Source organism: Amblyraja radiata, chromosome 1, assembly GCF_010909765.2.
Source record: "Amblyraja radiata isolate CabotCenter1 chromosome 1, sAmbRad1.1.pri, whole genome shotgun sequence".
NCBI classification, from domain to species: Eukaryota; Metazoa; Chordata; class Chondrichthyes; order Rajiformes; family Rajidae; genus Amblyraja; species Amblyraja radiata.
The window spans coordinates 161575760-161587935 of record NC_045956.1 but is presented as its reverse complement, the minus strand read 5'-3'; the positions used below and the strand labels follow the sequence as shown (position 1 = coordinate 161587935).

Sequence of the window (12176 nt, the reverse complement as noted above, 5' to 3'; positions counted from 1 at the left end):
AAACAGCTGGGACCTCTCAACCTCCAGACTAATGACTTACAACCTGAGTGTTAACAGAAATGGTCATTGCCGGGGGTTTTCTCCACCTCGCAACTGTGAGATTTGATTCAATTAATATGTCCTGGTACATGGATAGGACAGTTTTAGATGGATATGGGCTAAATGCAGGCAGGTGAGACTAGTGTAGATGGGACATATTGGCCAGTGTGGGCAAGTTGGGCTGAAGGGCCTGTTCCCATGCTGTCTGACTCAATGATCCAAGATTGTCAGATTTTAGGTCTACTGTGTATTTGAGGTTTGTAGGTACAGGAAGGTGAGTAAGGCTAAAGCCTATGTTGTGGTTTCACTGAATGGTGGAGCAAGCTCAAGGGCCCTTGTAACCTGCTCCTGCCTCTGTTTATATTTGGAAATACTGCTTTGTTGTAGCCTGTAGCCTGCTCCTGCCTCAGTTCCTATTCATTGAAATACTGCTATGGTGAGGTCCTAGCGAGCAAGAGCACAGAGGGGTAGTGAGAGTGGGAGTAGGGATGGGTCTGACAGGATTTCCTCTGGATTCCACCATCCAGACTGACTGTGCTCTCAGCAGCCATGCTTGATTGCACAAAACGCTATTCATGTTATTCCCTTTATCCTGTACCTGTACACTGTGGATGGCTCAATTGTAAACATGTATTGTCTTTCCGCTGACTGGTTGGCACGCAACAAAAGCTTTTCACTGTACCTCGGTAAACTAAACTCAAAGAGCACAAAGGAATCAGAGAGAGACATTTTCAGTTAGACAATTTTCAGATCGCCATTTTGACTGGCGTCACAACAGGGATCTCTGTCGTCACAACGGGGACCCAACGGGTCATCTAGTAACTAATAAAGTCCCAGCACAGAGCAATTCCTGCCCTCAAAAAGGACTTCAAATCAACCGATGCACTGATGCAGATGCAGTGTAGTCATAGAGTCATACAATATGGAAACAGACCCTTTGGTCCAACTTGCCCACACCGGTCAACGTGTCCCAATTAAACTAGTCCCACCTGCCTGCGTTTGGTCCATATCCCTCCAAGCCTGACCTATCCAAGTAGGTGTCTAACTGCTTCTTAAACATTCGAATAGTCCCAGCCTCAACTACCTCCTCTGACAGCTTGTTCCATACACCCACCACCCTTTGTGTGAAAAGGTTACCCCTCAGATTCCTATTAAATCTTTTCCCCTTCACTTTAAACCCATGTCCTATAGTCCTCAATTCACCTACTCTGGGCAAGAGACTCTCTGCATCTATCCGATCTATTCCTCTCATGATTTTATACACCTCTATAAGATCACCCCTCATCCTCCTGTGTTCCAGGTAATAGTCCCAGCCTACTCAACCTCTCCCTATAGCTCACACCTTCTTGTCTTGGCAACATCTTCGTAAATCTTCTCTGTACCCTTTCCATCTTGACAACATCTTTCCCATAACATGGTGCCCAGAAGTGAAAATACTCTAAATGCGGTCTCACAAAAGTCTTATGCAACTGCAACATCACCTCCCAACTTCTATACTCAGTACTCTGACTGATGAAGGCCAATGTACCAAAAGCCTTTTTGACCACCTTATCCGCCTGCAACTTGACCTTCAAGGAACCATGCACCTGCACTCCAAGATCCCGCTGCTCTACCACACTCCCCAGGGCCCAACCATTCACTGTGTAGGTCCTGCCCATGTTAGATTTCCCAAAATGCAGCGCATCATATTTCTCTGTGTTAAATTCCATCAACCATTCCTCAGCCCACCTGATCAATCGATCAAGATCCTTCTGCAATTTTACACAATCATCTTCACTCTCTGCAAAACCACCCACTTTTGTATCATCAGCAAACTTGCTAATATGCAATGTTGCATTGTTCCTTCAGAGTGTCACCAATAAGTGAGATGTTCTTCATCAACGACACTCTATTGTGAGGAATTTGATTACAGAATTGACCTTCAATCAGCCAGCAGAGAGAGATAGGTACACAAAAATGCTGGAGAAACTCAGCGGGTGCAGCAGCATCTATGGAGCGAAGGAAATAGGAAACGTTGCCTATTTCCTTCACTCCATAGATGCTGCTGCACCCGCTGAGTTTCTCCAGCATTTTTGTGTACCTTTGATTTTCCAGCATCTGCAGTTCCTTTCTTAAATAGCAGTGAGAGATGGTGGGCCAAGTTATCTCTGTGCATGCTGTGATTTGCATTAGTCCAAGTCCAGTCTTATTGTCATAGACTTGGGTAACGCACACGGCCTACAGTGGTGGAGCAGCGGCAGAGGACAACAACGGATACGTTCGGTCAGGCCGGGACTGTGAACAATGAAATGGCGCCAAACATGGCCATACATACAAAATGAATATCACTGTGTAATACTTAATTGTATATGTGACAATAAATGTCCATTGAAATATAAACATCCATTGGAGTGATTGGCCACACTAAAGAAATGTTCACTGCAGGTCAAACGTCATAGCGAGAAAGTGAAAATAAATGAACCAATTTCTGCGTGTTTTGGTCCTTGTACTCGGCATGGAACTTGAGGTACCTTGTCCAGGAACCACCCAGCTGATGAACCTTTGCCATTGTGGCCAATCGTAATTTTTTTCAAACGTCCTAGGTTAGGTGAGTCGATTGTGAATTTGTCTTCATTTGCTCGTTCAAAGTTGTCTTTGTCATTATCGAGTCTTCTTTCCCCTAAAGAAAACAAAACTTCAAATGAAAGATTTACTAACGCAAACCCTGGTACACCTTTAATCGACTTTGTCACCGTTTTTGTACTCATCAACATGTCTGACATTTCACCAAGGTGTATGCTGGCATTTGTATCTGACTGTTTTTGGAGGGGATTTTTAACTAGAACCATTTAAATATGTGCATCATAGGAACACAAGAACATAGGAACAGGAGTCAGCCCCTCAAGGCCTTCCCAGTATAATCATGGCCGATTTATCCCCAGCCTCCAACCCTCCTCAATGCCAGTTCCCCATAGCTCTTAACTTGCCAATGTTTAACAATGCACCTTACCTCCTTTGTAAATATCCCACTTCACCACTCCTTGAGACCCCTGCCCCATGTAATAATACATTTCTATGCAGCTCTGTTTTAAATGACTGGACCCCAATCTTGAAACTAACAGCCCTGTCCCACGGTACGAGTTCATTCCAAGAGCTCTCCCGAGTTTAAAAAAAAATCAAACTCGTGGTAAGCACGGAGAATGAATGTAGCGGGGGGAGGTCTCTTAGTGGCTCTTAACGCTAACGGCAGGTACTTGGGAAGACTCGCTAACGGCAGGTAAGCTCGGGAAGACACGTGAAGATTTTTCAACAGGTTGAAAAATGTCCACGAGAGACCCGAGTACCGACGAGTGGCCATTACCGTAAATCTCCGAGATCGAATCAGGGCAAACTCGGGAAAACTCTTGGAATGAACTTGTACCGTGGGAAAGGGCTTTAAGTTCTCTTATACGAGTAAAAAACGAATTGTTGGAGAAACTCAACAGGTCAGGCAGCACCTGTAGTTTGATTTTTCACTCAAGATTCCAGCATCTGCAGTCTCCTCTGGCTCCCCTTTTGTGACTCATCCTCTAAGTGACTACATCACAACATAAGTTCATAAGTTCTAGGAGCAGAATTAGGCCATTTGGCCCATCAAGTCTTCTCCGCCATTCAATCGTGGCATTTTCCCATCCTGTGCCCCCTGAGGGTTTTCAATGCTTCACTGATGAGCAAAACCAACAGGATAGTGAAGACAGCCAGCAGGATCATTGGTGCCCCACTCCCTTTCCTGTTGGAGATCTATCAGAAGCGGAGCATCAGCAGAGCCATCTCCATTATTAAGGACCCCTATCACCCATCACACCACATCTTCTCCATTCTGCCATCTGGGAAGAGGTACAGGAGCATCAGCTGCTAAACCAGCAGGATGCTCCACAGCTTCTTCCCACAGGCAATAAAACGTGTTAACGGACTGTGTCCCCTCCCCATATATCATACACCAACACATCTAACCTCGCCCATACTTTGATAGCTAGGCACCTGTCAAAGTAAAGCCACTGTTCGGTCTGAATGTCTGTTTTTATTTCAATTTTTAGGCCTATTTTAGATATGGTAATTTTAATTTTTAAAGCTATATGTATTTATTCTGTTTTTATTAACTGCACTGATGGGAACTGATTGAGAAACAATGTTTTCGTTTCAGCTTTGTATGTAAGTACTCAGTTAAAATGACATTAAAGTAAACACTGATACTGATACTGATACCTGGGGACGTTGCTGCCCCTCACACAGCACACCGCTGCATTTCAGTTTCTTTTCTTTAGTGGTTTACTATGAGCTGCTGTCACCAATCCTGCCATCAGACAGCCAGACACCAGCAATACCAAGCCTGTGAAGCAGCATCACTTGCCAAGTATTTTCCCCTCCAATCTTCTTCTTCAGAGAGTAGTGACTTTCTGGAATTCTCTACTTCCAAGCAGGGGCGGAAAACTCGGGGGGACCAGAGGGGACACGTCCCCACAATGTTTTGAGAGGTGGGCGGCATCCCCGCCAGGTTAACCTGCCTGGGCTTGCGGGAAATATGGCCAGCGTGGAGAAGCAGCGCTGGTATCCCGTCAGTCCAGACAGGGCTGTAGTTAACCCGGTGAGACAGGCACAGTTGAGCTGCATTTAGCGCTGGATTGAGCCTCCGAAGCCTCACGTGCATGTGTGTGTGTGTGTGTGTGTGTGAGTGTGCGCATGCCCATAACTCCTGACTCCTGTACTAATCAAGAATCTATCTATCTCTGCTTTAAAAATATCCATTGACTTGGCCTCCACAGCCTTCTGTGGCAAGGAATTCCACAAATTCACCACAGAGAGACTAAATAAATTTCTTCTCATCTCCTTCCTAAAGGAACGTTCTTTAATTCTGAGGCTATGACCTCTAGTCCTAGACTCTCCCACTAGTGGAAACATCTCCTTTACATCCAATCTATCACTTTCACTATTCTGTGTGTTTCAATGAGGTGTCCCCTCTCTTATTCTCCAATAAACCATCCATGTTCTCCAGAGATGCTGTCTGACCTGCTGAGTTAATCCAACAATTTGTATCCTTTTGTGTAAACCAGCATCTGCAGTTCCTTGTTTGTACATAGATCAGACATGATCATATTGAAAGATGGGGCAGGCTTGAAGAGCCAAATGGCCTACTCCTGCTTCTCTTTTCTTGTGTTCTTCAAGCAAAACAGGAATCAAGCAAATGGCCACTCAACACAACCTAGATCATTGCAGCTAGCTCCAGCTCATTAGTTCTTTATCTTCATACAAGTTGCACAAAATGTTATAAAATATCCTTTATTTCCAGACACACCTATACCGCCAACAGCGCCATACCGGAAGTGGCGGCGCTGTAGAACAGCTGCGGCTTGCCTGCAGTCCGCCTGTTTTTACTTTTTTGTTGTTTTTTTGTTGTTGTCTTGTTTAGTTAAAATTTTATTAGGTTGTGTATGTGTGGGGGGAGGGGGGGGCGGGGATGAAACATGTTTTCTTGTCTCTTCCTTCGGGGGGAATGCGACTCTTCTTGTCGTATCCCCCTTCTCTGCCTCCGTCTGCGCTGAGGCCTAATGGCGGAGCTGGCGGCCTCCAACTGCGACCGACCTCGAGGCTCCGGAAGCAGAGCCTGCCAGGACTTACCAAAGTGAGGCTGGCCGAATTCGGAGCTGTGGCGGCATTCCGGCGTTCCGGTGGCGGCAGCATGACTCGGGGCTGAGACGGTGCTCCGGTGGCGGCGGCACCACTCGGGGCTGAGGCGGCGTTCCGGTGGCAGCGGCCTGAATCCGGGGCTCGGCCGCGGGCCAGTGGACGACATCGTCGGGAGCTCGCAGGTCACAGGCTGGTGACCTGTTTTTACGGAGCTCCCGCGGCAACAGCTGCGTCCGCTGGACTGGAGGGCGGCAGCTTCGGCAGCTTCGACCACCCCAGGCCGCGGAGCTTGAACCGGCCCGATCGCGGAGCTCGGTTGAGCCGCGGGACTGACTTACCATCGACCGGTGGGGTAACAGCATCGGAAGCCTGGATCGCCTCAGCGCAGAGGGAAAATAAGGAGGGAAGAGACAATGACTTTAAGACTTTTGCCTCCATCACAGTGAGGAGGTGCCTGGTGAACTCACTGTGGTGGATGTTAATTTGTATTTATTGTGTGTTTTGTTATTTATTATTATATGTATGACTGCAGGCAACGAAATTTCGTTCAGATCGAAAGGTCTGAATGACAAATAAAGGAATCTAATCTAATCTAATCTAGTCACAAATTCCAGAGACCAGTTCGGGAGGATCACTATTTTCCCATCACAGATACTTTAACCACCATAATGAGCATTTTAATCACCTTCTTCTTCTTCTTGCGTATGGCATGCACAGTCTAAAGTTGTAGGACAACTTGTTCTATTTGATTTTATTTGATTGTGCACACCAGGTTGTTTGCATTCGTCGAAATAGGGCAGACCATGTGAAGGTTGCAATCTCCCACCCTTTTAATCGCCTGATGCTCTTAAACAGAGATATAGGTCCACCACCCATTTTCCGGCAACAGGTGGTCCGGCACCTCCATTAACCCGAACAAAATTACGAGAGATCACTTGAAATCAGGATCATTCTCTCCTCTCCCCTCTCCCCTCTCCTATTGGGAAAAATATATAAAACCTTGAAAGCACACACCACTAGATTCAAAAACAACCTTACCAGCTGTTATCAGTCTCTTGAATAGATCTCTTATAAGCTAAGGGCGTATTCCTGATCTCCCAACCTACCTCAATGTAGGCCTTGCATTTTTTTAAAATGCTACCTGTTGTATTCGTGAATGGTTTGGTTAAACTCACATACCATATGGTTTGCCTTGTTAGGATGCAAAACAAAGATTTTCACTCTATTTTACTACATCGAACAGTAATAAACCAATACCGATACCAGTCCTGTGGTTAGTTTAAACACTGTGAGGATCAACAGTGTGATTTACATTTGCTCAGAGGGTTCAAAGGGAAATGACATTTTCAGTATCAAATTAGTGGGATCACAGGGAAATGAATATTCTGGTCTATCAATTCTTTCATTGCTTTTATCATTAAAAGGTTAAGCATGTGTGTAATCTTTTTGCTAGACTGATGGGATCAGCAGCCGCCTGTTCTCCTACTTAATATAAACAGAAAATGCTTAAAATATTCCATCGAACAGGCAGCGTCTGTTCTCTCCACAGTTTCAAGTTTCAACCTGAAATTTTAACTGAAAGAGTTAATGATTCAGAAAAAGATTCAGAAAGATACAGAAAAAGACGCAAAGTGCCGGAGTAACTCAGCAGCTCAGGTAGCAACTCTGGAGGACATTTCTAGTTTAGTCTTGTTTCGTTTATTGTCATGTATACCAAGGTGCAATGAACAGGTACCGAGATGCAGAGATGCTGCCTGACCTGCTCAGTTACTCCAGCACTTTGTGCCCTTTGGTGTATTAACCAGCATGTGCAGTTCCTTGTTTCTATGAGTTGAAGATTCAGGTTGAAGATATTTTGGTGATGTTGGGATATGGCAGGAGAATCAGGGGATGTGAGATGGGAATAGATTGCAGTGGAATAGGAAGGGGAAAGGGATTAAGTGGCATTTTTGGGAGCCAGTGGAGACTTGATAGGCCAAATGCCCAACCTCCATGACATAAGTAAATAAGAATATCAATGATAAAACTAAATGATAAAATATGAAAGGGCATCGACCCGAGACAATAACCCAGATTTCCAACACGTGCAGTTTTTTTGATTCTTCAATCCTTCTTCACTTGTGGGCGGAGCACCAAGGCAAATTCCTTGTATGTGAATACTTGGCCAATAAACTTACTTACTTACTTACTGTTACAAGTAAAGCAAATTGGTTAGAAAATAGAGAATCAATTACCTGTATCTCCATTCTCACCAAAAATGTTAATAAAGACGTCAGCATCAGTGCCACTGCCTTTGACATCGGCCGTGAAGACACTCACTATGTATTTGTTTACTGAGGAAGAAGAGAGAAAAGGTGTTAACGTTTAATGCTTTTGTACAATACACTTACCCACCAATGTCCCAGGGATATCAGTGTATTTGCCCCCTCCCTTCTCTTTATTCCCTCTATTTGGCGTTGTTTTCTCCTCTCTTCTCCGTGGGATTCAGATGTATTCCCTTGTCCACAATCACTCTTAGAAATGTCAGTGGATAATGAATCATTTTTACAAGCAATGTATTTGTAATGTCAAAGTGTATAAAGTCATGAGAGGAATAGATCGGCTAGATGCACAGAGTCTCTTGCCCGGACTATGTGAATCAAGGACCAGAGGACATAGGTTTAATTTGAAGGGGAAAAGATTTAATAATAATCTGAGGAGTAACTTTTTCACACAAAGGATGGTGGGTGTAGGGAACAAGCTGCTAGGGAACAAAGAGGTAGTTGAGGCAGGGTCTATCCCAACATTTAAGAAACAGTTAGACAGGTACATGAATAGGACAGGTTTGGAGGGATATGGACCAAACACAGGCAGGTGGGACTAGTGTAGCTGGGACATGTTAGCCGGTGTGGGCAAGTTGGGCCGAAGGGTCTGTTTCCATACCGTATCACTCTGTGACTCTCTGACTCGAAGATTGCAGACAAATGTCTCTGTGTAACTATAACACCATATTCTTGGGTAGTTTTCTCTTCACATTACCTGGTGTACTTGTGTATAGCTTGATTGCACCTATGGATGGTATTATTTGACTGGATAGCATGCAAACATATTTTTCACTGTCATTCAGTACACAATGAATCCATACCAATGTGGCTTACATTTAGGTACATCCATTGGGTTCATACTCCCTAGTAGATCACGCACATAGAGTCCATCCGCCTCTTCTTTGCTGAGCCATTGGTTACAGGGGAAGTAGTAGCGGAGGTGAGGGCGGTTCATGTCTGTGATCACAAGCCGATCCAAAAACCAGCTGGCACTCATTCCCGTATTGTCATGTTCGATCCTGTTGTGTGGAGAAAGGGAGAACAAACCACGCAGGCCTCTGGGTGAGAGACAACTGGAACAAAATGGCATCATCAAGGCAGATACACTTTTGTGGGTGGTATTTTTCACTGCAACTAGAACTATTTGTTTCCAGCTTTGGTTCATTCCTCTATGTGTTTTTCACCTTCTGATTCCTCATTTGATTCTGACCTTGTCAACATCTATCTAAATATTCCTCAAAAACATATCCTCAGATACTTGGAATTATATGCAATATTTCCCTAGTGGTATAGATTTTATTATTAAGACATATAGCTGCATAAAAAGAAGTTCTGCAGCCCAGGACATAGTGCAAGATTCAAACATTAATCTGGTCACTTGGACAATTAATTGCAGCTGACATCTGAGAACAATACTCAGGGAATGCTGCATTGTCAAAGGTGTCATATCTTGCACAAGATGGTGGTCTTCACACAAATTGTAAGCGATCCAATAGCAAAATGAGTAGGAGATGGATTTTGCTCTCTTAAGCAGCATTTATATAATTATCAAATAATTCTATTGAAAACATATCATTTAATCATTTGTCTCATGTGAAACTTTGGTTAGGCCTCATTTGTCCTTTCTCTCCATCCTACTTGATAAGTTTAGTTTAGTTTAGAGATGCAGAGCAGAAACAGGCCCGATGGCCCACCGAGTCTGCACCGAACAACAATCCCTGCACATTGACATTATCCTACAGACACTAGGGACACTTTACATTCAATTCCCTCAATCATTTAGAGTCATAACGTCATTCAGCATGGAAACAGGCCACTCTGCCCAATAAGTCCACAATAAGTCCACTCTGCCCAATAAGTCACACTAATCAAGATGCCCTATCTATGCTAGTCCAATTTGCCTGTGTTTGGCTTGAAAACCTTTCTATCCAAGAACCTGTCCAAATGAGTTTCAAATGTTGTTACTGTACATGTCTCAGCTACATCGCCTGTTCCCTATACCTACCACCCTCCGAATGAAAAACTTGCCCCTCAGGTTTCTATTCATTCTTTCCTCCCTCCGGAAGTGGCGGCGCTGGGAACGGCTGCGGCTCGCCTGCAGTCCATTTGTTTTTACTTTTTTGTGTTGTTTTTTTTCGTTTTGTCTAGTTGTGTTTTTGGTTTTTAGGTTGTGTTTATGTGGGGGGGGGGGGGTGGGGGGTTGAAACGGGGTTTGCTGTCTCTCCCTTGGGGGGAATACGACTTTTTCGTCGTATCCCCCCTCTCTGCCTCCGTCTGCGCTGAGGCCTAATGGCGGAGCTGGCGACCTTGGGACTCCGGAGGCAGCCTGTCAGGACTTGCCCTGGGTTCGCTCCCGTGAGGGCGGCCCAGCTCGGGGCTGGAACTGCGCTCCCGTGAGGACGGCCTGGCGAGGGGCCGAGACTCTCCCGTGAGGGGCTGTGGCACTCCCGTCGGAGTGGCCCAGCCCGAGGGAGGAACGGCACTCCCGTCGGAGTGGCCCAGCCCGAGGGTGGAACGGCACTCCCGTCGGAGTGGCCCAGCTCGAGGGAGGAACGGCACTCACGTGAGGGCGATCCGGCTCGGGGCTGGAACGGTGCTCCGGTGGCTGGGACGGCGTTCTGGCGGCGGTGACCTGAGTCCTGGGTTCAGCTGCGGGCCAGTGGCTGCGTCCACTGGACTGGAGGGCGGCAGCTTCGACCACCCCGGGCCGCGGTGTTTGAGCCGGCCCGTTGCGGGGTTCGGTGAGCCGCGGGACTGATTTACCATCGCCCGGTGGGGTATCGCCTCAGCGCAGAGGGAGAAGAGGAGGGAAGAGACTGCAGCCCTAAGATTTTTGCCTCCACCACAGTGAGGTGCTTGGAGGACTCACTGTGGTGGTGTTAATTTGTGTTTATTGTTGTTATTATTGTATGATTGTATGTATGACTGCAGGCACGAAATTTCGTTCAGACCGTAAGGTCTGAATGACAATAAAGGCATTCAATTCAATTCAATTCAATTCATCTTAAACTTTGGCCTCTAGTTCTTGATTCCCCTACCCTGAGGAAAAAACTCTGTATTCACCCTATCTCTTCTCCTCATTTTATGCACCTCCATAAGATCATCCTCCAGCCTCTTGTGATTCAAGGAATAAAGTCCTAGCCTGCCCAGTCTCTCCCTGTCGCACAGGCACTAAAGTCCTGGCAACATCCTTGTAAATCTTCTCTGCACCCTTTCCAGCTTAATGGCATCTTTCCTTTAGAGGGTGACCAAAATGCTACGTGGGGCCTCACCAGACTTCTCAAAATTTGAACACCTCACACTTATTTGTATTAAACTCCATTAACCATTCTTTAGCACACATCCCCAGCTGATCAAGATCCTCTGGAATTTTTCTCTGTCTACAAAGCACCTATTTTAATGAGTTTAAGAAGGAACTGCAGATGCTGGAAAATCGAAGGTACACAAAAATGCTGGAGAAACTCAGCGGGTGCAGCAGCATCTATGGAGCGAAGGAATTTGTAATTTGACATGAAAAATAAATCAAAGTAGTGGAAGGACATGTTAATACCTTACTTTCTTCAGCGGGCCCACATTGTTGGTTTTGACCCGAAAAACATCAGTTTTGTTCTTTTCAAAGGCCGTTCTACATCTGCAATGCACAGATCAGGTGAAAAGGCAAATTCAATCAATGCAACTGAAATTTGATACTTAGTTTTGTAACCAGGGTGTAAACCTGAGAAATCATGCATACTTTACCAAAGTGAATGCAATCCTTGGCTGTATTTCCTGTTACCCCCAAGAATGATGCATTCATCAAACCCAGCAAGTTACTGAGGCAATCTTTCGAAATTCCCTCAAAAATACTATGCAAACATGAATACAGTTTCCTATCATGCATTGTTGCATTCAGAAAATTTCTCTCTTCAAATTTAATATTGCCAATAAAATAAATCTGTTTGGGGTTAAAACAATATATGTCCACTGGCCATATTAGTGAGTGCAAGGTTAATATGTTCACATTAAAGACCTTGATCTACTCTTTTAACACTTATTTCAGACTAGTTATTATAATAGAGTTCATAACAAAGCAACGTCCAGCAGACAAAGTATTCAGCTGCTCGAAACAGCAACAATAATTTCAGACTGCAGGACAATTCCACAATAATTCCCTTCAATCATGCCCTAGATTAACAACTTTTCCTTGGTTTC

The 12176-nt window shown here is 45.1% G+C and overlaps 1 protein-coding gene across 1 annotated transcript in view; it reads right to left on the bottom strand.

Annotated features, from left to right (window-relative positions):
• loxhd1 (lipoxygenase homology PLAT domains 1) overlaps positions 1–12176 on the bottom strand; it is a 188858-nt gene that overhangs the window by 107118 nt on the left and 69564 nt on the right. Inside the window, exons 8-11 of the mRNA XM_033034197.1 lie at positions 11536–11616; positions 8820–9004; positions 7917–8015; positions 2550–2698 (exon numbers count right to left, since the gene is read on the bottom strand). Coding sequence (XP_032890088.1) covers positions 2550–2698; positions 7917–8015; positions 8820–9004; positions 11536–11616 — 514 coding nt within the window. The remainder of the gene's footprint in view (positions 1–2549; positions 2699–7916; positions 8016–8819; positions 9005–11535; positions 11617–12176) is intronic.